This window comes from Diuraphis noxia, unplaced genomic scaffold (genome assembly GCF_037042655.1).
Source record: "Diuraphis noxia isolate RWA-SAM2 unplaced genomic scaffold, SU_Dnox_SAM2 contig0002, whole genome shotgun sequence".
In the NCBI taxonomy this organism is placed as follows: Eukaryota; Metazoa; Arthropoda; class Insecta; order Hemiptera; family Aphididae; genus Diuraphis; species Diuraphis noxia.
The window spans coordinates 70,659,661-70,687,586 of NW_028301712.1; the positions used below are offsets into that span (position 1 = coordinate 70,659,661).

General features: G+C 26.0%; 1 protein-coding gene across 9 annotated transcripts in view; it reads right to left on the minus strand.

The window, feature by feature from the left end:
* The window catches only part of sif (guanine nucleotide exchange factor still life), a 72,841-nt gene that overhangs the window by 2,610 nt on the left and 42,305 nt on the right, over window positions 1-27,926 (minus strand). For all 9 annotated transcript variants that reach the window (XM_089221601.1, XM_089221605.1, XM_089221603.1 and 6 more), the window contains 16 exons: window positions 15,137-15,282; window positions 5,562-5,829; window positions 4,834-4,977; window positions 3,652-3,834; window positions 3,206-3,466; window positions 2,591-2,761; window positions 2,328-2,514; window positions 1,959-2,237; window positions 1,798-1,895; window positions 1,548-1,724; window positions 1,208-1,402; window positions 1,021-1,129; window positions 765-944; window positions 559-677; window positions 313-489; window positions 50-228 (listed from right to left, as the gene is read on the minus strand). In XM_089221601.1, coding sequence (XP_089077727.1) covers window positions 50-228; window positions 313-489; window positions 559-677; window positions 765-944; window positions 1,021-1,129; window positions 1,208-1,402; window positions 1,548-1,724; window positions 1,798-1,895; window positions 1,959-2,237; window positions 2,328-2,514; window positions 2,591-2,761; window positions 3,206-3,466; window positions 3,652-3,834; window positions 4,834-4,977; window positions 5,562-5,829; window positions 15,137-15,282 — 2,873 coding nt within the window. The remainder of the gene's footprint in view (window positions 1-49; window positions 229-312; window positions 490-558; window positions 678-764; window positions 945-1,020; window positions 1,130-1,207; window positions 1,403-1,547; window positions 1,725-1,797; window positions 1,896-1,958; window positions 2,238-2,327; window positions 2,515-2,590; window positions 2,762-3,205; window positions 3,467-3,651; window positions 3,835-4,833; window positions 4,978-5,561; window positions 5,830-15,136; window positions 15,283-27,926) is intronic.

The window sequence follows — 27,926 nt, forward strand, 5'->3', positions numbered from 1 at the left end:
TGAAAAATTACATTCCGAGAGTTTAATTATCTTTTAACATTTAACATACCTATTGGAAAGTACATAAATCTTTTCTGCTCTCCTGTGAGATTGACTACGTAAATGGATCAATTCCCATAAGAAATGTGTCTCCATATCTTTGGCAGAACTTGCTCTAACTTGTACTTCAGTTACTGGTATCAGAACTTGATATCTAATTATTTCCATTTCACTCTTGCCCGATACACTCTAAAAAAAAAGAATAGCAGTTTAATTATTACTATAATTACCATTATAAAATGGATTATTATTAAATAATCCTCCAAGACTAACCATTAATTTCTTTTTTTGTCTTAAACGTTCTTTGCATAGAAACACTACAGCTGATTTGAATACAAAACACATTGCATGAAGTTCTAAGCCTTTTTTTATTTTTCCAAGGAAATCAGAAATATTTAACCATTCAACTCCTCCATAGTACAATAAATCACCCGGAGACAAGTCAATAGACTAAAAAAAAACACAATCAATATCATAGCAATAAATGTCAGCTATATTGCCATATTAACAATAACTTACTTGTTTACAAGATTTTTGATGTTGTCTGAATAAATGATCAAAGATTGCTCCATATTCTTCATGTATCCTTTGCATTTCATTAATATGTTCAGCGACATTTTCCATTCCCTTAAGTGCTTCTAAAATATAAAAAACATAGCTAATAATAAGTTTTTATTCAAACAAAATATATAATTTAAACATTTTAAAATTGATTATTTACTTACCAACGAGGTGGAGGTGTTGATCTGAATGAGGGTCAGTAAGATTCCTTAGTTGTTGTAGTAATAGTGGATATTTTAATATCCTTTGAATAGGTTTAATTAAATAAGATTCTAGAGAACAAGAATGTTGCTGCCGCGGATTTCTGGAGCATAGAAATTCTTGTAAAGCTTGATTGCCTTCATCTAGAAATAAATAATAATTGTAATTTATACATGGGCCCATTGGTAGTCTGATATTTTTATAATAATAGTAACTTACTAGGATTAAGTATTTTTTGAGCTTTCGAGTGACTTGCACAGAATGAACTGTACAACTTGAAATGATTGACATAATATAAGAAGGCGCTCCCGATTGAGAAAAGTATGTTCTATAATATAAATTGTAATTATGCATCAATTATTCGTATTACCTAAATTGTATTTTTTATGTATTTTAATAATTGTACTTTAAATTGCTCTGGTTGATCAAATGTATGGAAATTAGGTTCTTGGTGAACGGCTTCTTCTAAATTTTGTAGGAATTGATGTTGAAATTGAACAATTTCTTGGATATTACCAAATAGAACTGCTATTTCTGCTCCAGATAAAAATGTTTGGTGTTTAAGTGGTTCTAAATAATTCTCCAGTAAATTATTTAAGTGCTGTAAACATTTTTTATTTAGAGAAATATAAAAAAAATGCAATATAATATATGTAACTTGCAAAGTACATAGTATAAGTAATTTTAAATTTTTTGTGAAGTGTATATTTTTTGTATCATCATATAAGTCATTAGATGAAAAGTACCTTGATGTATGATTTTTCGGTATCTACAAGTTCAGAAATAACTTTTCTTAGTTTTTCAGCATCTGTCAACTGACGACCAATAGTTATTTGAGGATTCTGAACAGCAGAAATCACGGTTGGGCTAGTTCTTCTTGCTGGCTCTGGAGATCTACAGAATCCAGTAACTTCACCAGCACTCTAAGAACAGTAACATTAATATTGAAATATATATTTTTTGACTATTATAATTATTATAAATAATAAAACAGACCTTAATTAAATTTTCGATTTCAAAAGAATTTCCTCTGGAAGCAAGTTTTGAATCTTGAGTCATGTTATTAGTTTCCAATTCATAAATACCTTCCCTATCTAATAAAGAATTATAATAATAGATTTTATGTTAATAGTGTTGAGCGCATCATATCAACTTACTCCACCCTGGAGCAGGAACAATCAGTCCAGATATCATTTCTTCTGAGATCACTGGTGGATCAGTAGGTGGTGGAGGACACACTAACGATTGAATTATGTCGTCAGTAGTCTTTGAAATAATTCTTGAGCCTGAAGGTAATTGAGGAGGTTCGGTTCTGGATGATCTCATCATCATACTTAAAGAAAGTTCTTCTTGAAGAGCCGACTCCAAGTACATCATATCTAAATCACTTACTATCGCACTGTTAATTACCATAATCTCATCACCTTTAATTAAACCTATAATCAATACATTAAAACATTTGAAATTTAAATTGTACAACGAAATATTTATATTTAATATTTTAATTTATTGTAATAACAAATTACCATTTTGAATAGCAATTCCTTTGTCTTCTACTCGACTAACATAACAACAAAGTTCGTCTTGTCTTTCAGCATTTTCAATTAGTTCTGCTTCTACGGAAAATCCCCACATATGATCTAATGTATTTCTTTCAAGTTCTACTTGATAAAGAATTTTGGCACGAACTTCGACAACTTCGTGAGTATGCAACTAAATAAAAATATGAATTAGTTGAATTAATTAAATAAATATTATTATGTGTATATGCATTGAATGGAATGCTTACATAAGTTTCAATACTATCAGTTCGGTGAGGAACAAAATAATTATGATCTTCCATATCCCTTCTCTTTTTTACCCTGACAAAATGCTCCATGGGATTGAGTCCTTTTCTTGAACAAGATAATGCCAAATACTCATCAACTGTCATTCCCTCTCGCAAATGTATTTGTACCGACTACAGAACAAATTTACTACAATGAGTACCAGATAAAATTATAATATAAACATTCAATACTATTTTATTTAAGTCCATGGGCCAATAATTGGTTTGAATAAATAAGTAAATATTATTTATTTTTTTAATATAAAAAATTAATTACAATTAAATGTACATAGTAAAATATAAATTTTTACAAAAAAAGTTTTGCCAAATTACTGAAAATGTTAATTTTAAAATATCTTTTCATTATCCAGTTTAAGAGAAATGTATAACTAATAGGTAAGTATTTATTTTAACATTATGTTAATTAAAAACAAAATAAACCTTAAATATTTTTAAACCTACCATTCAATATTTGAAATTTGAAAATGATTGGATATTTTAATTTGATAATGGAAAAAGAATATAGTTTATGTTAAATTCAAAAGATATTATTTATAAATGTAGTCGTGTACTTACTTGATTATCAGGTAAGGATACTTTCACAGTTTTTTCTGCGTCATCTCTAGATGTCGATGATTGCAATGATCTTCTACCTGAACTACTATTTGAACGAGATAAGATTGGAGCTTTTCTTTTAGTTGCACCACGTCCAGCCAAAAGATTGTTGAGCAATGACGGAGAACGAGCGCATATAAATGCATGTAGCGAAGATACAGTAAACACACCTAATTTGTTTAATGTGATTTTTGTGGCTCTGGATACACGTGTTAAAAGAATCTAAAAATGTTCATGTAGCAAATTATTTTCACTCTATTATCAATTAAATTCTGAATTAAAATATAATTAAGTAGTAGTATAATAGTATAATTTACATAATTTATTAAATAGGTAATTGTTTATGCGATTAATTTATATATAAACATAATTAGATAAATAATAATGGTAATATTTAATAGGCATACCTTGGGATTTGGAAGTTCACCATTCTGTAAACTAGCCATATAACATTTGAGACGAAACTGTTCACAATGTAGTCTTTCTAAATTCTCTTCCCATGCTAAAATTTGCTTTTTTATTTGTTCTTTAGTATCTGGGTCGGTTAGCATCTCTACTTGTACTTCAGCCATGTGTTTAAGTTTTTGATCCTGAAAAAAAATGTTTGTTATTATAAGGTGTAAATAATATATTTAATTAATAAAGTTAAAATTACATATTTTCGATTCAAAAATGTATAACAATAGACACATTATTTCCTCGTTTTTAAAAATTAAAACTAAAATATCATATAAAATACAGTTTGTCGTAAGTAAATAAAAAAATGCGGCTAAACAAACGTATAACCAGATTAATTACATGATGCAGGCAGACAGCTTTAGAAAATTATTTATTTTACATAGTAATATGCATTCAATTAAAGTGACACCTAAACATATGTTTGTTGTTTATCAAATATTTATGTAACTTCATAACGAATGCCAAGGAAGGTCATTTCGAAAATATTATATTTTAATACTCGTCCACTGATAAAACTAATGTAAACGATCATCAATCAAGCTGAATATGTAATCAGGCAAGTTGTATTAGTTAAATATTACATTAAAAATGTTGTGTGTGTAAGTTGTAGGTATAATAAAAACAAGACTAAAATTAAAATTAAAATTAATTCAGCAATAAATAGGTACTGATAACCAATAATATATATAGATTAATAGATTACATATTGATTGGGAGGAGGATCTAGTTATAATATTTAAATTTTTAATCACATAATTAAGCGGTACAAGTTTCAGCGATATCATAATATTCATAATATAATCAAATATGATGATTGTTAACACGGCACCTACTTATATTATAGACTTACCTACTATGCATAATTATTATTAAATATTTAAAATATATGTTAGAATTTTCGTTAATCATCAAAAAAAAAATTATAAATAATATAAAAAGATAAAGTATAAGAATTTTAAGAATTTTAGACTTTAATGATGCAAATTACACTGATGTTATTATTAAATATTATTGTTTATTACATTGGTAAAGAATATGTAAGTACATACGATATACGAACAATACTTTTATCGACATGAAATAGGTAAATTAATAATAATAATAAACATAGATATTTTTAAAATACAAACCGCATCTATTTGTTTTTCGATTCTGTAAATTTCTTCTTGTAATAAATGAAGTGTTCCTATTTTTCCCCGATGCCTAGCAAACGCTGCCCCACATGCAGAATGTATGCTGTTCACCCAATTTTCCAATTCTACTTGACAAGGTGCCTGAAAAATAATCCACTTATTATTTTAATATTAACAAATTCATTTTTTCGTGAATTTTTTCTGTGAACCGATTGTTTTTTGATTAGTTGTTTTAAGTTAGTTAATTACTATCTATATACTGTCAAATGTTTAGTTGTGAATTTCAAAATTTGTGAAAATTATCATCTGTGTTCATATAATATAATATTAATATAAAATATTTGCCATTGTTATATTTTAAGTAACAAGCATTGTCAAAGTGTGCTAATAGTGTAAAAGCCTATAACTAGGTCAACCTCAATGATCAAATTCTAACACATCTATATTTGGTCTTGTGCAAGTATGATTAAAAAAAAACTTTGTATCTAATTTAAAACAAACATAGAAGATCATCAGATTAACTAACCAACTGAGTTTCTAAACTTTTGATTACATCGAACAACTATTTTATACTTCCAGAAAATAAATACTTTTTCATCCTGCTAAAATATATATATCATAATATATTTACCAATAAAATATAATTCAACACAAATAGTATTTTTATTTTTTTTTAAACTTTTTTAGAAATAATTTTAATAAACGAATTGTTGGTCATACTATACCTGAAATAAATAGGCGTCTCCAAAAGCTGTACTTAAACAGAAAATATAATCTCTCTTCGGGTGTTCTGGAATAGGTTGCATGATTGCTCCGTCCACGATAATGAGATGTTTTGGTGCTGCCTCTACACTTCGGCCTTCTCTTGAATCACATGGATAAAAGAGTAATGTAGTACCTTTAAGACACACCCAATATCCTTTCCAGCCTCTTTTTCTGGCAAGTTCAATTTGATGTTTTTTCCGTAATAACCATTTTTTTACGCTCAAAAACCTGAAATTAAAAACTAATAGATTAATTCATAGTCGCCTAAGTTTTATAACCATGATTTAAATTATGATAAATTGTACAATTTTACTAAAATAATTTTACATTAAAATTCCTCAAGTATTATATAGTAAGCGTTCTTTTTAGCTGTTTTAGTTTTTGATATTTTCTGTTGACGTACAATAGGATTTTTATTATAAAAGACTATGCAGGCTTTATTATGTTTTATTTCTTTATAATATAAATCTACAAAATATAGTAGTAGCTCTAAATGGAACAAAGGCAGTACAAGGGTAAACAAGTGGCTCTCATTGAGTGAAGGCTACTCAAATCTAAACTGATTTTACCATAGTGTGTCAAGATATTCACCATTAAAATGTTACAAAACAATTTTAGAAGTGGTATTGTATAATATTCAAGAGGATATAATAGAGTGATCACATTTATATAAAAAAGGAACAAATTTTAAAAAAAAGATATTTTTAAATTGTTTCATAATTCTTATATTTTAAAGATATTTTGGAGATAAAAATTCGTGTGCTGGAAATGTATTGCTGGAATAGGTGTTAATTTTGCGGGTTTAATATATCTGCTGTCCGTTAGTACAACACACTCGTTTCACAAAAAATATTTTTTAATAATTTTGGTTTCGATGAAAAGCTTTAAAATATAAACGGTACAAAAGTCCATCTTTTAAAAAACGGTACAAAAGTCCTGTCGCGTTTGAAGTCTATCTGGACAATGGGACATGATATTCAAAAATACAATCTATTTTTTAAGACATTAAATTTATTTTTACAGTTTTAAACTTTTTAAATCAATAAAATCTGAATTTATTTTGTTAAAACTATAACGATGTATTTTTTTATTAATAAAAAGTTTGTTTTGTTATTTTTTTTTTTTAACTTGAGTGATACAAATTAAATTAAGCTTTTTAGCTTTGTTTTCAATTCTAAATAGAATAAAATAAAAACTGTGAATTAAAAAGCAAATACACTTAAGTTAATTTGATCTGTGTTAGTTACAAATGTTACAATATTTCGAATTATTACATTTGACTTAAACTCTTTAGCTCTATTTGCAGTATTATTTTTGTATGATTATAAAATAAATACAAACATACTACTCATTAGGTACGCCACATTTTAAGTGGCAATATTTCTGTAAAAATCTTTAAACAGTATTTTTTAATAGTTAGTAAAAAAAAAGTTGAAAAGTCGTCATTTCAAATATAATATTGTGTGTATAAATCGTATAGCGACGCAGCTTTAGTAGCATTGACGCAAATACTCAGTGTTTTCATTGCATGGTATATATGTACTAAATAATCCATAAAAAATAAATATGTATATACAGGGTGTTCAGCGAGGATTTATCCATTGCGATATCTCACGAATTAATGGAGATATCAAAATTCTGGTTTTATAATATGATTTACTGGGATAAAAACTACAATTATTTCATTTTTAAATTTATTTTAATGTTTTTGTAAAAAATGTAAAAAATATATTTTTTATTAAATTATTTCCAAAAATATTAAAGATAGCCATTTTGTAGAGTTTATTTTTCTGAAAATATTGACGTTTCAAAATTTTATTTTCATTAATTTCCTGATTTTTAATATTTTTTCTAGTTTTGAAGAAATAAAATATGATTATAATGTATGACTATTAGGAACACGGAAGGTATTCGGCCGACCGTATGGGAATGCGCGCGGCGCGGCGGGTCACATGTTTGATAACATTACGGTGTTAATTAATAATTCGCAATTTTTCTCGAAACTAAAAAAAATATTAAAAATCAGGAAAATTATGAAAATAAAAACATCAATATCTTCAGAAAAATAAACTCTACAAAATGGCTATCTTCAATTTTTTTGGAAATAATTAAATAAAAAAAATATTTTTTTAAACTTTTTTACCAAAACATTAAAATTAATTAAAGTATGAAATAATTGCAGTTCTTATCCCTGTGAGTCATATTACAAAATCAGAATTTCGATATCACCATTATTTCTGGAGATATTGCAATGGGTAAATCCTCACGGGACACCCTGTATATATATATATATATTAAGTGAGAACGAGAGAGAGTGTATAATATGTACGTGTGTTTGAGTGGGCTAGGAAAATGAGGATAAGAAAGACTGAGACATACTTTATTTTGCACTACGTCACTTCAGTGGTTTCAAAAGTCAATATCACGTGAAATAAATCGAAATCAAACCTTCTGGAATTGACACGATACATATACCTATATATAAATATATAACCTAAACTTTATGTAATACTGTCAAAAATATCTATATTATTTTTTAAAAATAATTGAATGAAAACAAGCATTACATACACTTATTTATAAATGTACAGACGTGAAGTATATTACGACATATTTGTCCAATTTGTAAGTACCTACATAAGGTTTTTAAAAAACAGTATTATTTATTGTTCACAATTTATACAATAAAACCAACCAACAAACTTATTAATTAATATTTAAAGTTAAGTTAAGTGAATATTAAAATGATAAATTTTTCTAAATAAAGATCAAACGCAGTTTTGGCTGCGTTTAAAGTTTTACATGACAGTGATGATAATATATGTATGTAAAAAATGAAAAACTACAGAACACTTATTAATTTGAAAAAAATAATAAATACATTAAGCGCAGTAAGTCAGTAAAGTATAATTGGACAACTTTAGAATGCTACTTACTTCCGATACACATTATACAAAATACAATGCTAGTGCAATTTTTATAGTTCTAAAAATTCTATTTAGCTTATTTAACATCACGAGTCGAGAGTAATTTTATTTTCTACACTAAGGAAAAAATAATTTTAAAAATGAAACGAAACAAAATATTAAATTGATAATGATTTAGTTATCTAATACTATTGATTTTTTTTCTTTCCATCTTACGTTTCTACGCTGTCATTACATAATATCGACAGTAACTGAAATTTTGAGATGTAAAATAAATGAGACTTATGAAGAAGTTGAAATCAAAAAAAGGTTGATACAATTTGAAATTTCCAAAATCTCAAGAGAATGGAAATAATATTTTTACTTTTAAGTTTGATACTTCAATTTAATATTTGACAACAATATTTAATAATTAGATTAATTCAATAGTTATAATATTTAATAACATATGATTGATTCTGAAGGATGCAAATATGTCACTTTTCGTTTGCTTGATGATTTATAGAGATAATCTTGAGAGCTGTGGTGTCCACTTGAGAATAAAACGCTTTAATAAAATTTTACCGATATATTGCAAGAAATATTTCTTCGATAAAAAGGTAAAATATATTCTATCACATAGGTTTTTTTAGATGGTCGCAATTCTGCATAATTCACGTGTTATTTTAGCATGATTTTTGTAAATATTAAAATTAAATATTTTGTTTAATTGATTGAATAATAAAAAATATCTAGAAAGAAAAACGTTATAAACATTATAAAATAATTGTTATTATTATATAATATATAGGTACTCATAATTTGTATTTTTTATTATTTTATAATTAAAATTATTATACTATAGTCTATAATTTATTGTTGACAGAATATGAGAATTATATAGGTATGCAATTATTGTGATTTTTTAAGGGCCGTGTAAAGTTGAATTTTAAATGTTTTATCTTCAACGTCGATATATTATATCTATATATATATTCATATCCTATATTCACTGTTGGTTGTATCTATAAAGTTTTAGATTTTAATATACTGAACTTCACATTTATTTTACAATGCTTTTACGATGAAAAATTATTTCTATACAATTTATTTATTTATCTAATTAAATAGAAATACAATCTCCAATCATTTCCTAATATATTTTATTTTGTTTTCGGTTAATAGATTTTTACATTTAATATAAATACATAGCAATAAAATCAATTTAATAATATTTTATTTGTTATGAATTAAGATTAATCTTTGACTTTTGTTCAAAATAAGTATGTTAGTTCTAGAGATTTAAGTCATTAACCGAACATTTGAGCACATATATATGTAATCAATATGGCTGGGGAAACTTGAAACTATATATTTGGTAGTATTCCAAATGAAAAAAAAAGAATGAAAAAATGTACCTAATACTTAAAGCGTCTGTTCGCACCGAGACTGGCGTCTTATCCGTTATTTATGAACGACAGCACTAAGAAGAAACTGTTTTATTGCTATGACCCCGTTCCATTTCAGGGACTTTTTCCTCTCCTTTCCATACAGGATAGGTTAGTCCTCAAAAGTTCTCTAGGCGGTGGGTCTTTTTCTATTTTGGTGAAGTGAAAATGTAATCGTGTAAAAGCAAATTAATTGAGTTCAAAACTATAACCTTGAAGACTTGGAGGAATATGGTGAAAATATTATTTTCTATTGCACGTTATGAATTTAAATGGATGATTTGTTGTGTAAGCATAATAACTTTAAGTTATCCTAAACATAAAGACGTTATGAATATATCCAAGTATACCGCACAAAAAATATTGTTTACATTCATTTTTGAATGGAGGAATAATGATAATAATGATTTCCTTTAATTACTTAAAAATATACGCGTCGTTCTAGAACTGAATGTGCCTACTAACTACATAATATAAAAATTAAATATAAATTAGTACCTACCTATATATTAAGCTTTTATTTAAGTATATTTATTTTACTTGGAAAAATATACGCAACTTTTTTTTTATAAAAATAAATTTAATTTTTATATTATTGTAAAGCCTATAAAACATGGCAATAATTCGAATTTTTTTTTATACTATTATTTTCAATAACACAGTTATTTTGTTGAGATGTTGTGGAAAATTGCACGATATTAAATATAGATACCTACTCGAGAATATTTTACATATCGTGGTTTTGAAGTTAAATTGAACTTTTAAGTCATATATTATATCATCTGAATTACTGAAAGGAATAATGTTTAATATTTAATATTAAATGCATTCAATGGAAATATACCTGGAAGGATCTCATAGTTTTGAAAAATTATTCGCATAAACTTTATTGTATAGTATAAAATTTACCAACTATCAAAATGTATTACCTAATAAAAGTGTGTATTGTTAATTAATGATAAAAATAAAATATAAATTTGTGAAAATTCTAATGTTTTATATGAAATGCATGCATATTTCAAAAAACATAATTTAAAATAATTCTTTATAGTTCATCATAATAGAGAATGCAAAATTTAAAATTTAAATGAACAAATATTTAAATATGTTAATTTATCTATATTATATTATGAATTGTACGTCATTAATTCAAAATTATTTATTTAAACAATGTGCCTGTGTATTTAATTATTACTGTTAAATACATTAAAAACACAATTATTATTGTCCTTTGAAATATAGTCATTAGTTATGCATATATAAATATATAGAATTTCCCGCAGAGATTTGCCCTTTGCGATATCTCCTGAAATAATGGAGATATCAAAATTATGGTTTTGTAATAATGACTCACTGCAGGGATAAAGAACTACAATTATTTCATATTTTAATGTTTTGATAAAAAAAGTAAAAAATATATTTTTTTATTTTATTCTTTCCAAAGAAATCGACTATAACCATTTTTCTGAAAATATTGACATTTCAAAATTTTACTTTAGTTAATTTCCTGATTTCTAATTTTTTTTTTAGTTTCGAGAAAAATTGCGTATTATTTAGCACTGTAGTGTTATCATGGGCGTAAGTAAGGGGGGGGGGGGTGTTCAAACACCCCCCGAAATTAAATAAAACAATCTAACCTAACCAGGAAAACAAAGTTTTATCTTATAATTTTTTTTTATATTTTTAAATTTGTAAATTATATGGACAAAATATTGTATTTATATTATAAATAATTATAATAATTATTATATTATTTAATACATACAAATAAATGATTCTTAATTATATCATATTAATATAGATTTAGACAAAAACCCCCCTCCGAAAATATTTCCTACCTACACCCATCAGTGTTATCAAATATGTGAAACTCCGCGCCGCGTGCGTGCTTGTACGGCAGGCCGAATGATTTTAGTGTGCCTAGTTATAATCATATTTTATTTCTTTAAAACTAGAAAAAATATTTACTTTTTTTTAAAATGTGTCATCATATTACATGTTATTACAAGTTTATTATTATAATTAGAATTTATATATTAAATATGATATGATCAGAAGGTATGTGATGCATATATTAATTTATTAAAGAGTGGGATTAATGGGGAGTGGGATTTTGTTTATTAGGCATGTTAAAGCAGCTAGGAGGGGGTTAAGGACTAATTTTAACTTGTTAAGGAAATCTTTTGGGTTTGACCTTAGCGCGTCATGTCCTCTTCTGTGAGGCGCAGGTGGTACAGCATGTGTTTGAATGTGTTTATTAACTGTTTCTATCGTTCTGGTTTTGGATTTGATACGGCTTAATATTTTTTTAAAGGTTTGACATCCTTTATAATTGGCAGTATGGTTTCCCCCATAGTAGAAAAATATTAAAAATCATGAAATTAATGAAAATAAAATTATGAATTGTCAATATTTTCAGAAAAATAAACCCTACAAAATGGCTATCTTTAATTTTTTTGGAAACGATTAATTAAAAAAATACATTTTTTACTAAAACATTAAAATAAATTAAAAAATGAAGTAATTGTAGTTCTTATCCCTATGCGTCGTATGATAAAACCAGAATATTTGATATCTCCATTATTTCGTCAGATATCGAAATTGATAAATTCTCGCGGGACACTCTGTATACATAGTATATTATATACCGCGGCTTATAATATTATCAAGATAGTATTATAATTACTCACAGTAACCTCGAAAAACTCAGCTGATACATTTTGATTAGTTAAAAAAGTAGGGCAGCTGTTTGTCCATCGTCCCTTCGGTCCTCAGACAAGATATAGTGTAATTTTACCGTATTCGATTTGAATGCAATGATTGCATTCGATAAAAAACAATTTTGAGCGGACGAGAGAATCTTTTTTATTTTATTCATTTCTATGGTGATAAACAAAGCGTTAAAAGAACAGCTTATGAACGATTTATATAATTATAATTTATAATTTATAATTAGGAAATATCATAAAAATGAAAAAAAAATATAAAAGAAAAGAAAAGCTCAAATGTTTTGATACTTTTACCATGTCTAGGTAAGGATAATATAAGACATAAAAAACCCAAATTTCAAGTTTTTACAAATGTTTTTAGCCGAATTATAACAAAAAACTCACAAAATTATAATGTCTATAAATAGCTCAAAAATGGCTAAAATTATCCGAACTTTAAATCGCAAGGAGCAAAATCCAAAATACGATTAAAAGTTCTCTTGTCATTTTTTATTTGAAGCAATATTTCTGGTAGAAAACGTTGTCCGTAATTATTTAATATTATAAAATCGTGAAATCGTACTTTTTTCTCCTTTAACCGCTTTTATTTCGAGTACCATTTCGAAAATCGAAAAATGACCTCTCTAAAGTACCAGTTCAAGAACATTACCTTTCAGAAAAGATGCTACACTTGATTCTTTTGAGCAAGTTTAGAGGGAGAAAAAGTGTTTACAGAATAAAAAAGAAAAAGAAATAAACATCATTGTAAAACCTATACATTCCTCGCTCGGCTCAGAATTTAAAAATTAAATTAAGATTTTTGTTAACCAATAACATGAATCAATAAAAATTATAATTTTTAATATAATCATAATAATTTAGTTGTTATGGCCATACATTTAACATTAAAATTAAATGAACATTTTTTTTATTCAATCGAGTATTCCAGTTTGTTAGTTATTGATTTTAATATTTGCTGAAAGTTGGTTCTCCATCACATGATTTAATGAGCAATGGGCACGTATGCATAATCCAGGTACTAGGCTGATATATTTTAATTCCTCATTCCCAATACCACACTGTTTAATGTATTACCTATTATTAAAAAGTATTTAGGATCTCCAGCTATGAGTAAGTATATTAATATTTTGTTAAACATTTCAAACGTGACAGAAAAACTTATAAATATGATATTCCAACCACTAACCAGAAATTATTTAAGGACTATATTTTCATATACTTAAATTTATATACCATTTAATAGTCCTAATGCTACGGTGAACTTAACTTTTTTCCAAATGAGAATCAATATTTCTTCTTTAAACTGATCATGAGAATATTTTCTCGAAAATTTAAATTAGCGTGTTTTGAATCAAAATTTGAAGCAGTAGTTTTTGAGTGTTTTAGGCCACTAAAATATATAAAGGGAATATAGAGAAAATTATGAAAATTAAATAACTTATATTAATTTATTATCAATTTATAATTTCTAAATATTGTTTAAGTATAGTAAAACTAAATCCAACATAACACCTATCTTATATATTTTATATAAATCATTTTTAAGAAATATTATCTTTAATATATATATTAATAAATTAGAAACTTCTACTTTAAATTTGTACTTAGATAAATCAATATTTACATAAAATCATTTGCATAACAACTCACAGAAAAAGATTAGTTCTCATTTGAAAAAAAGTAGTTTGAATTGACTCAGCACACTCCTTAAATATTATAAAAATCTTAGTAATTTAAAATATGGTCTTTAACTTTTTTTTAAGTGTCCAAAAATCAGAATTTCGTGTATTCCATTTCTCATTAGTTTCTCCTTTAACTTAAAATAAATAATGAGAAAATCAAAAAAACCACATTTTTTTGAAACAATAAAGTACTAACTAGACAAATGCGTGTTGGATATGTGAAATTTCAATGATGCACTCCTTTTTTAAGATACCTTGTGTAATATTGTGTATTGCAAACTTTATAATTTGATAAATATTTTTATCAAATTTATTTGAAAACCAAAATTTTTTCCAAATTTCAATTTAAAAACTTGATATACTTTTTCCATAGCTTTATTATTAGATATTATTTATTTTATTTGCTAATAAATATATTTCACTGAGCATTAATTTTTTGTAAAACACACTTGCAACACCTGAATGTTGTATTCATTTTGTTTGATTATAAACTAATATTAATATTACGTAAAAGATATTATAATAAATTTAATACATTGTATAATGACTATACGGCAAATATTATGGTTTATTTGTATAGTATATAATTATAAAATAATAATAATCATCATCATATTCATCTTACAATAATATTATGTAAACAGAGAGATGCAGCTAGATTAGATATATGATTACCTATATGAAGATCTAGTTTATGTTTACTGAGATTTGCTTTTAATTTTAAAAGATATCTGAAGAAACATATTTTTTTAAATATAACATTTACTTACCCTGCTTTTCTGACAGCTCCTGTGCAATTAAATGAGGCGGCTGCAGTCCCTGTTTGTTTACCCCGGTATGGTGAATTTTGAGTGCTTTCTGCGTCATCTTCGTCACTGATTGCAGTTGTCAAAGACATACGATCGTCGTCCGATATCTGTAAAAAGCAATTATAATATAAAGAAAAATGATTAATAGATAGGATTTATAGATACAATAAAAGACAAGTTTTTCACTTTAATTGAAATTATGACTTGTCTTAGTTAATTTATCAAGAAAGACTTCAAGAACTAAAATTATATTTTTCAGAGAATAATTTCCCGATTTTCACAATATAATTGTAGAAATCACCAATGACATAGGAATAGTGTACCTATACATACTAGGTTTACATTTCAAAATTTTTAAATATAATGGAAACAAAATAAATTACTAATTTTTAAGATGAAAATGTTTTATATTAAGTGAAACATTATTTATATAGAAATTAAAATCATTTTTAAATCTATAAAACAATTACTTTACGGTATTTTGATAAGATATTTGTCAGTTTTTTAGAAAATAAGAAAAATATAAAATTATAATTTAATTGAAATGAAAAATTGCCCTGCTTATTGAGTATTATACCGACCCAAATTAAAATAAATAAATACTTGATTCTTTCAATGTATTTATTTAACCCAAGATTTATTCTTGGAAATATATAAAATTAAAAAGCCGGATAAGATACAAAAACACCAGGAGTTGGGCACTTTCCGTGCTTCATGAACTTATTTAATATCGTGTAGTTATATTAAATTTAAAAGCAATGGGATATCATTGTATTCGAAAATAGATTCTAAGAAGAGCTCAGTTAAAATCATTCCTGCTAACATTTCTTCAATAATGTTTAGTATCTGTTGATACATGTAGAAAAATTACTAAGATAAATTGAAAATAACCTATTAGAGTTCTATCTAGACTGTATTTCCTATTAATAAACTTCAACATATACATACAACGATACAACTCTTTAGGCACTCTTAAATTAAATCTTAAATTAAATTAAATACAAATATATACATTATCGCAAGAAATAAGTACAATACTATTTGTTAATTCAAAGTAATACTAAAGAAATAACAGGTACCTTATTTTATATAAGTAACCTAAAAAATCAATGCATAATATTATATACTAATAATAATATTAAATGATGAAAGAATATACTATTAGACTTACGGACAATTATGAATATTTTTGGTATTTCGTTTTTATTATTTTTTTATGGAAAATTAAGTAAAAAATTAATTTAAGCTAATTTTTGAACAGAATTAAACTGTTGCATAAATAATTAAATATTACCATTTGTAATAATTTTATAAATTCGATGTATTCTATTTTTTTAGTTAGCGATTTTTTATCAACAATTAAATGGCTATATAAAAAATTAAATTAAGTTATTTTGTATATTATTTGTACTGTTAAAATAAACGACCCAATATATATTTATTCGTAACAACTTTATTTTATAAAAATAGATACTATTTTTTATTCTGAAATAATAGCTCGTTAAATTTTATGAGTAAAATAACAACTTTTTAGATTTTAAGAAGAGCTGTTTTTGGTTTAATAATGATGAGTTGGAATTTATTTTTGTTTTTGTGTGTGTATGTATCTGGAGACACTTTTTATGATAGAAAAATACTTCAATATTCAATATCGAAGTTGATTTCTGGTAGAAAATTGAATCTAGTTTGTACTTTGAGAGACAAAAAGTAATATTCTTGTTATATTCTAAATCATCATGAAAAAAAATTAATGAAAAACGGGAGTATTTCTCAACACCAATATAAGACAAAATTGATTTTTTTTTGTTATGCTGAAAGGAATAAGCGTAGAGACTTAACATTTTCACCAAATATTTATATTAGAATTTTCTAGATATAAAATAATTTTAAAACTAAGTTGACTCTTTTTAAGTTGATATAAAATATTATAGATATTGACATTTTTTTAGTTTTTCGATTTATGGTGATAAACTTGTTTCAAATAGCCTGAACATTTAATAGGTACATGGTTCACTATCAGTGCTCAGTTGTTCTTATTTTTTAAAACTATAATAAATTTCAAAACTTTAGTCACAATTTTTTTTATAAGCGTTTGAAATTAACATTTTGACCAAAAATTCATTATAATTCAGCATATTCATATTTAATTTTAACAGCTAACAGCATTTAAAAACTTTTTTCACAAATATTAAAAAAAATCGAATTATATTTTGTTTGAAAATTGAAGAGCATATTTTAAAATTTATTAAAATACATAAATAAATATAATGTTAATGGTACCACGAAAATATCTTGTTAACTACTATAAAAAATCATAGAACACTAATTTAAAATGAAGGTACTTAATTTATTCCTCAAATCATATCATAGAAATAATATAATAATATAAAATTTAATATTACCAAAATTGTTTTAAAGTTATTATAACTAGTATTATACATTCGTATCTGAGTAAATTTGAATATATTATTAACAAATCGAAATTAACAGATAGGTAATAATATTGTTAGGTACCTATATATTATATTCCAATTTGATTGATGAGATTTCTAACAATCAATAGTTGTAGTCATATTTAACAGTATGCCATACTTTATAGTGAGTTAAAATTGGTCACATACCTATCAAAAATATTGTATTTTATTAAATGTGTTCCACAAGGAAGTAATGTTTTCCTCTACTATTAGGTACACCTACTTAATATCTATGAATAATTAAAATGTATGATTAAATTCTGTACATTTTTATTATTTGAAATTCTTTGTACCAATACATATAATAGCCTCAGATGACTATATCTATAACGCTATTCTATGTTGAAACAGTGGTGTTTGTATATACTAACTGTTTTAAAATCGAAAATTTTGAAAAGTTCGCATTAATCACTTTGATCGCATTTTATTGTTTTCACTCCGTTTCAGTATCTAATTATTTCTTATAATAACATGTTCATGAAATAAAAGGTTTAGAAATAATTCTATATCAAGTGCTCTATCTTTTAAATCACATAGTATAAACTCAATTTATGGTAAATCACTAAAAGAACATTAAGTTTTATTTAACGTAGTTGTTGGAAATTCTAATTAAAATTAAATATTAACTGTTTAAAAGTTTTATACTTTGCATTAGTTATTCGATATTATGGTTTTGTTGTTAATGCAAGAATAATAGACAAATATGAGAAAATCTAGAAAAGATAATTTCGTGTGATCACTCATAAAATAAATATGCAAAATTGTTCTTTCGGTGAAGCAAATATTGTATAATTGGAATTTAGTAGATAGAAAATATGTGCCAATTTATACAAAAGCGTATGAATAGAATTGTTGACTAACTGTCCAGATTTATGAGAAAAAATTATGTAAAAAAACTTTAAAATCAGTCTCATTTAATTTTCATCAAACCTTAAAATTGCATAAATTATACTATGTGTACTGCAATATACATAAAGTTAATTACTGGCAATAGATAATATAATTAATATTATCGTGATATTACATTGTATCTAATAATGTGTACACATAATATTTTTATTCTAAAATTGGGTATGTAATTAAGTAATTTATTTAAATCTTTAATAACTGGAAATCGTTAAAATATTCTAATTTTACACAGATCTGTATTGTTAAACGAACGAATAATTATAAAGTGTATACATAATAACCGCATCTGTAAAACGATAAAAACAATTTTAATAATAGGTATAGGTAGTAGGCACCTACCAATTTCTTACGAGTGATTATTATTTTTCTTCGACACAAGAGAATTTCGAATTTTGTATAAACTGTTGTTTATTGCGAAATTATGCTAGAAATTAAACGCAGATTTGATATACAGCACTCCCATCCGACAGACGTCACGTTGGTATATTATATACTTAAGCGAAATACATATAGACTCACACCACACTAGTTATAATAACTAATAACTATATAGGTATGTACTATGTACATATATGTCACGCCGCGTATACCTACAATGTACACTGCAAACACGCATATTGTGTCGGTTACGGGACAGGGTGCACGGAATGGGGGTGTTTCCGAGGATTATCGTTTCAACGATTCTGCGAGGGTATTATGCTACACATATATTATTATACGTACCCTCTCCCTGTGTCCTGTATTCAGAGATATTCAGATATCTACATGTATTATATGTACATATTATATTATTATTATTAAATGTTTTGTGTTGTTATTTTATACATTTTTTTTTTTTTATCAATTACAATGCAAACTGTCAACAATGCGCCGTTATTACCTAACGGTGTGATGTTTACATACTATCACGCGCGGGACAGTTTCCTGTTGTTTCACAGTCCCGCGTTTGCACAAATATTTCGAGCACAGGATATACGGACGGGGGTCAACGAGCGGTCATAATATTATACAATATATCATAATACCTACATGGCTATATTATTATATATATAGTAATTATAGACTATAGTTGGACAATATTGTTTTCAAACAACTAAATACCGGGTGTCCGCTGAAACAGAGAACACGGCGTCATTATAACTACTTAGTACCTAACTCGTACATAGTTTTTAAGTTGGTTCGTAGACTACTCATGTATTCTACGTATGCGCAACACAAATCGTTTTTAATACGAAAACTTATATTTCTTGGGTCTTTCTTTGCAAGTAGGTACATTTAGGACAGTTTTCGAAAAATTAACGAACATTTTTTTAATTTAAAATCTGAATTCTCTCGTTTAAGTTATTTTGGATTTATAATACAAGTTGTTACATCTATATTTCTTGAACATTTTTTAGTTATTTGCTGTTTTCTTCCATGCTCTACTCACTGAATTCATAAATACTTATAAAATTATTTGATGATGGTCTGTATCTACGAAGTTACACAGTGTTTCCTGATACAGTGGACACATGGTATATATTCACACCCGTAGTGTGTACGTTATATATATGTATATAGGTTATTCGAGAAAAATGAGTAAACATATTTCATGATCGACGACGGTCGGACGATATCATATTTCTACTTTCACCGTCCCAATCTACACACACACACACGCGCGCACAAATTCAATATTACGTATAAGTATATAGTTTATGCGTTTAAAGGTCTTATACCCGCTGGTATATTCGTCATAGCCGAGTCTAAATATTAATAATGTCGTCGTCGACGAATGAAAATCTATCACCACGGCCTGTCATACAGCCCTCGCAATCGCGCAGTGTCGCAGTGGTAATGTACTACACAATGTGTGTCCGTGTCTGTTAGTGCATTGTCGGTGTGGACGGGGAGGGGAAGGGTCTCACAGCCTCGTGGGATTCATATAGGAACCTCCGGGTCGGGAGTCGTTAAATATTCACCGAATCATCACGCGCCGCGATGACACACATTCAACCTTCACATCAATATTCGTTCACGTCTCGGGATTTCGGACGCAAATTCACACCTTCACCACCACCACAGTATGTGTATACATTTGCCTAGTTCTGTATACATAATACGAACATACCTACATAAATATCTATATTATGTATCAGGGTTGGGAAACTCAAAGTTACCGATACCAGAGGTCCAAATTTTGAACTTAAAAATCTAGCTGGCAGGAGCAAAGGTAACGCTTTTCATAAAACAAAAAAATTTAGTACAAAGCAGGTAAACAACAAAACTACGACTTAGAGTTACCGTGGATATGACAAAACGGTTAAAATGAAATAACAGTCTACTCTCTATTATTATTAGCTATGGACACACATATTCTGGCATACTATTTTAGTAGTTTATAGCTACCTACAGTTAAATATTACATAAAAATTAATATCCATAATCAATGCGCATATACAAACAATGTAATTATTTACAAACACACTAACGTGCTTGACTGACACTTTATGAAGTCATTTTTATCTTTGATAATTAATTTTGAAACCGTAGCCCGGGCCAGATATAAACTGATATGTGTGGCAGATGTGAAGGGGGGGAGACACGGTGAGCCACCAGTTGCCTATCCCTGTGTACATACCATCATCTAGAACCATTTGTCCCTAGTGGTTAGTACTTCCCACTAGTTTGAATCTTCTTATATCTAACACATCCATAGCAGGAAATAAGCTTCATACGACTTGCGACTGCAGGTATATAACTATACGTTGAAAAACTGTTTATCCACCAACAACAGTGACATTCAGTGATCCATACAGTTGGACGGAATAACAACACGTGATGTCGTGTCGTAAGTAGTTTTCAGTTTTGTCAGATTATAAATGAAAATTGTGCAAGCCGTAAAACCCAAGATCACATGGTTCAAATATCTATGGTTATAATATTAAATGACCGTCGTTTTACAAAAAAAAAAAAAAAAAAAGTATCAATAAAAATATTGATTTATGTAAAAACAACAAAAACTTTCCATTCACCGCTTAACATTAAGTAAAAAAATATTTTTATACTTATTGGTAATATTAATCGATTATTATTAATTATTGTAGTATTCAAATGGTTATATATTTAAAATAAACCATCACAATGACAGAAATATAAAATTTAATATATGTTTATAAATACCTTAACATTTTTTATAAAAATATAATGATTATTTTTGTTTTATCGTTTTTTATTTTTCTCATAGTTTTATTTTAATGTACACAAACTGTAAGCGTAGCCATTTCAGATCGACGGGAATCCATTGAATATTTTATTTTAAATTACTTTTATTTACCTACAAAATAATTTTTAAGTAAGGGTAGTTGAAAAAAACTAAAATTATTTAACTGAATAAACAAAAAAGTAAAGGTGCATTAAACTAAAAAGAAAATTACGATTCAATTAATTTAGTGAGTATAATAAATAATTAAAAATAATTAAATAATTGTTAAATTTACTACTCTTTTACGACCTATTTTTATATTATGGAGTATATTATGTAAAAAGTTATAATATGTAAATTGATGTTATTTATATACATTTATTTTTTTTCTATCAACATTGGTTATATTTTAAAATACAATTTTGAGCGTGTTAAAAACAGCTATAACTTAAAAGTTGTAGCAGTAATATAATGATCTTTAATAATTATTAAAACTACACTAGAACATGATAAATATTAATTCCAAATAATTTTTTTATGTTCAGCTGATAAAAATAAACAACCGTAATGGAATTTACATACATGTTTTACTTTATTACATAAATTTACGATGGACTATAGAGATAAACTGTATAATGATATTAACGTTTTAAACATACAAAAACATTTAATCATAATTCTATTATACTATAAAAACGATAATGAATTTTTAATGTTTTTAGAGTCAAGTCAAAAATACTAAATTTTCATAAGTATTAAAACTTAATAGTACCTACAACACTATTAAAATGTTTGGTATAAAACGGGTTTAAACCATTTTTAGCGTTAGTAAAATTTTGATATTCAAATTAAGATTTAGTGAATTTGTTAATTCATAACTTTAAAATTCTTTGAATTATTAATGCTGAATTCTTGTGGCTGTAATTAAAAATCAAAATACATATTTGTTTTAAGTCTAAACTAAATGTATATCACATGAAACTAAGACTTGTACCAGAATTTGGATGTAATTAAAATACCAAACATTTTTTCTCGTTTTGATTTTAATACTCGTACATATTTTGTAATTGCTAAGTAAACCAACGAAGCTTCTTATCCATCAAAGCAAATAGTAAAAAAAAAAAATAGTTAAACTGCCGAGTAGTAAACGTTGTTATTTAAGCCATTTTTTAATTTCAATATTGGATTCCAGACAAAAGTTTTTTCGTCTTTTTTTAAACTTACGAGTATATTAAGACATATTATTATACGTAGCTATTGCAATAAAATTATGATAACATGGCGTTCTCTGTAGGCATTTTAGGTACACCACTGTCCTGTGATACGTTTTCCCAAATTTTTCATAAAGTAGGATTTTTTTTGATTTATAATGATAATCGCAAAAATGTTTAGTATATTTTCAATATATATTACACTTAGTTATATACGAGAGTCACATATTTCCGTACGATTTAATATTTATATCAGTATTATAATGAGACTACTGGCTGTTTATTATTGTCATAATCGTTTACAATTTTACATGACGGATACATTAAACACTATCTGTACAATATGTAATATTGATTTTACAATTAATTAAAATAAGCAACATTTAAAACAAAATTCATATCACGCCAAAATTGAAATATTTTGATCATTCAAATAATATATTTATCAATTCTGATATTTTAAATGAAATTTTTGTTCATAATGATGACAAAAAAATTACAGTTACGATGTCATAAATTATTACTTCTTTAGTTTTATTTTATTATTGCATTACTATTAAAAGCATATATAACTATGTATCTGTATAGAAAAAAAAATAAATTTTTTTTTAAACAGCTTCTGTGCCACTGACAGTGGGTTCAAGATGTCGGAAATCGGTTGTCAGACCTTCATTATATTAACCATCGTTTTTAAAGTAAAACTTAAATAATTAATTTTCTGTGGTTTATAAAACAAATATAAATAATAGGAGTTTTCACAAAAATTCAAGACAATAAGCTAGTTTGATATTGAAAAGATAATTTATGTCCATCCTTCAATGATTGAAATAAGAATTGCTAAGAGTTCAGTTATAATATGACACACTAAATATTGGTGAGTTATTATATAGTGTTGAGAATAGGTAACTAAAATATTATCTAAATATATATGATAGAAATCCATCTAGATAAAGATAATAGACAAACGTACCAATATATTAATGTATTAATTTATCTAGATAAAATATAGATAAAAATGTTTATATTTGTTTATACTTGAAATAAACTATGCAGTATCATAGCCGAAAATCTCTTAAAGGATGTACTAGATTAAATACCATATAACCTTGCTCGTATATTAAACAGACCAAAGGAGGTGACCGTGTACCTCGGCGACTGGGACGATGGGCATAGGTAACGATTTATCAATATATTTCCACTCAATTAATACTCTGCTTAAAAAAATCATAACCTATGGTACTTAAAACACATATTACTAAAAATTATTTAAACTAATTATTTTACTTAAATATACTTATACCGGGTGATTCTTTTATTGTTGAACACTCATTATTTCAAAAATTATTTATGCTTTTGAAAATATTATTTTACATAGTTTCAAGTTATTAAAAAAACCAACGTTTTTATTAAAAAATTATATTTTTAAATATTGTTTATCCTTATCATTTTTTAAGTTTTTTGCTTTTTTGGATAACAATGGAGTTTTAATTTCATATTCCAAAGCAGAATATTTTTCTAAGTATTTTGATTCATAGAAATTGAATTTAGGACGAGTAGTTTATGCGTTATAAGTATTTAAAGTTTTGACAAGGATGTTCAGTTTACAAAGCTGCTTACAAAAAGACCGTCCACCCTGTCAAGGGCTCTGATTCCAGCCGCTACCAAAATACCAAATCTTACGCTGAAGCTACCAAAAATTATCAAAATTCACACACGGAACTCAAAATCACCGACACTCTCTCAAGTTTTATATCAAATTTAAACTCACTAATTAGTCCCCTTATCTCCCTTCTTTCATCAGTCTTAAATGCACTTACAGCTAATAGCACTATTCCATAACCTTATCCACATTAAAATTAATTAATTAACATAATATCTTATCTCTATTCCTTTTCACATTGTATTACTTAAAAATATCTATACCTATTATATAATCAACCAACACAACATTATATTATGTAAAATTAAACAATTGTAAACTTGTAATAGCATATAATATGCTGAAACATTTTAATATATTAAATAAAAAAAAAATAAAAAGTTTTGACAAGCAGAGTAGTGGAGAAACATTTTGCGGGGTAACCCCATACCACTCCACTCTGCCAATCTAAACTTTAAAATTTAAATACTCATAAACTACTCGTTCTAAATTCGATTTTTATGAATCAAAATACTTAGAAAAATATTATGCTTTGGAATATGAAATTAAAACTCTATGTTGTCATTCAAAAAAGTAAAAAACTTAAAAAATGATAAGGATAAACAATATTTAAAAATATAATTTTTTAATAAAAACGTTTGTTTTTTTAACAACTTGAAACTATGTAAAAAAATATTTTGAAAAAAGTAAATACTTTTTTAAATAATGAGTGTTCAATGATAAAAAAATCACCCTGTATAATACTTCTAAATAAAATAAAACAGCATTAAATCTACCTATAATTGTTTTAAACAACATTTTGATTGTTAAGTTTAGTTTTAATTTCTACTTACACCATTAAGAAAACTTAAGTAGATTAATTCAAATTTTTAAAATAAAATAAGCTCGTAAAGTACCTATATAGATATACCATTATGTATCCTGTCTGTAAACTGTGTATAGATTTATTGATAAAATTGGCATGGATAACTCGAATCTCTATCACTCAAATAACTCGACAACTCCAATTTTTCTTACCCTACAAAATTCTTACTCTATTAATCAGTTAGATATCTCGAATCGAATTTGTATCCCCCTTCGACTTGATTATCGCGACTTGATTGTATTTTATATATATATATATATATATATATGTAAACTATAAACTTCTGCAATCGGCACGACATATAATATACGAAATAAACCAGTACCTAATTAACTATGTTTTTATGGGTTATTTCACGGGATATACAACATATTATATGTACTTAGTATTATATGCAAATAAACAATACAATTATTATATATATTATGTATAAATAAATTCGTCTAAAAGGGTAAAAGCATAAATACACTATTATTATATAAATCACTGCCACATCCGATTAAAAATATAGTGGCTGTACGTATCCACATTGTAATATTGGAAAATAAATATAACACAGCAAACAATAAATTATGGAATGCTGACTATCAAGATACCTACTATATTGTATGTCTTGTGACTGCTTAAGATTTATTCATATAATTTAAAAGTACTAAATACCTTCTATCAAACTAAATTATTATGGTTTTAAAACACCAAATATAAAAATGTACATCATACTATAATACTTCTTAAATAAATACCTATGCATAACAATTATCTAGATAAATTAATATGGATAACTGAAGCTTTCATCTAAAATTTAAAAAAGAAAGATGACCTTTTAATCTAGATTAGATAACATATAATGTAATTTTCAACTAAATAAGTCTTAAGACTGATATTATAGTACTCAAAACCATTTATAAAAATCAAAATACAATATTTCGAAAAAAAAATGTTCAATTACGTATTTTGTGATAAAATATGAATTAAGTCAAGGTTAAATGTTTTATACTTTTTATTGCCACTTTGATTTAAATAAATAATTAAAGGGCATCTAATTATCATCGTTCTTCGGTGCATATAAAAAGACATTTCGTGGTATTCGCTGGTTACAACACAAATGTTGACATTTACAGAAATTCGGTAATTCATAATGAATTCACTTTTAAGAGTACCTTCGCGTAAAAGCTATTTGTATAGATTGAGTCGATTAAAATACATTTTCCCAGTTTAAATATAGGTATGTCACAGTGATACACAAAATCTTCAATATTATCTATTAATACGTTTACAGTCTGATAAAATATTGACGTAACTTATACGTCACGTAAGTTTAATATGATAAATAATAGTGACATTTAAATTAATCGTCCAAACGAGCTATCATCACATTTTGATACAGGTGAATTGATAAAATATTTATTTTCGCTTGACATTCATGTGTTGAATTAAAATACATTGACAACTTAAGTAGGAGTTTAACTATTACGTTTTATAACACATCGACCCTCTCAGTAATCTCATTGAATAAAATTATAATCAGACGGTAATCAAATAAATGCATAATTATTATCGTTTAAATATTTTATCTTAACTCAGCTATTGATGGTTATTTATATAATTATTGGATTTTATTTCCCATGAAATAAACAATATGCTATGTTTATATAACTGTCACAAATTGAATAAAATATTTAAATATGAATTTATTCTGAAGTATAAAAAAAAGCTACGAGGTGAATATTAAACATCTTCTTGGTAGGACACCAAACTCCAACTACACGTTTAAAAATCAATTAGTTTAATACTTTAAAATTAGCATATTTTTCAATAATTAGTGTGTAACAGATAACACGATATTTTGAGCATCATTGCAATAGTTTTGATTAAATATAATTTAATACTTTTAATTTTTTATAATCTAATTTATTTTACTATGTACATTTTTCAATCAAATAATAATTTAATTTTAATTGAGGTTTTAATTAAAAGAAAATATTAAGAGATCAAATACAAATCACGAGTATTATATTTTGTGTAGGTACCCATAACTAGCTTAAAACTTATTAATAAATCATTTTAAAAAAACCAACGCAAGAACATAGATGACGACTTATCTTTTCCTTGATAATAATTAGGCAATTCACACTCCAGTATTAAATCTAAAAATAAATTATTGGTTCTGAAGAACGCCAATTTTTTATGCTGCGTGGTTGTAATGCAGAGACAATATTTGCGGTTATGACATCCTCTCAAATAATAATATGATCCACTTGAGTACTTGACTTTATATTTGATCAGAAGTCACTGGTGGAACACCTGCATTTAGTGAACAAATATTTCCGTACTAAATTCGAGTCTTACAAATTGTTACAGTCAAGTGCAACAAATAATAAAAATCATAATTTGTTTTGAAGGTAAAAAAAGTAACATTTATAAGTAAAAAACAGAACATTTATTAAA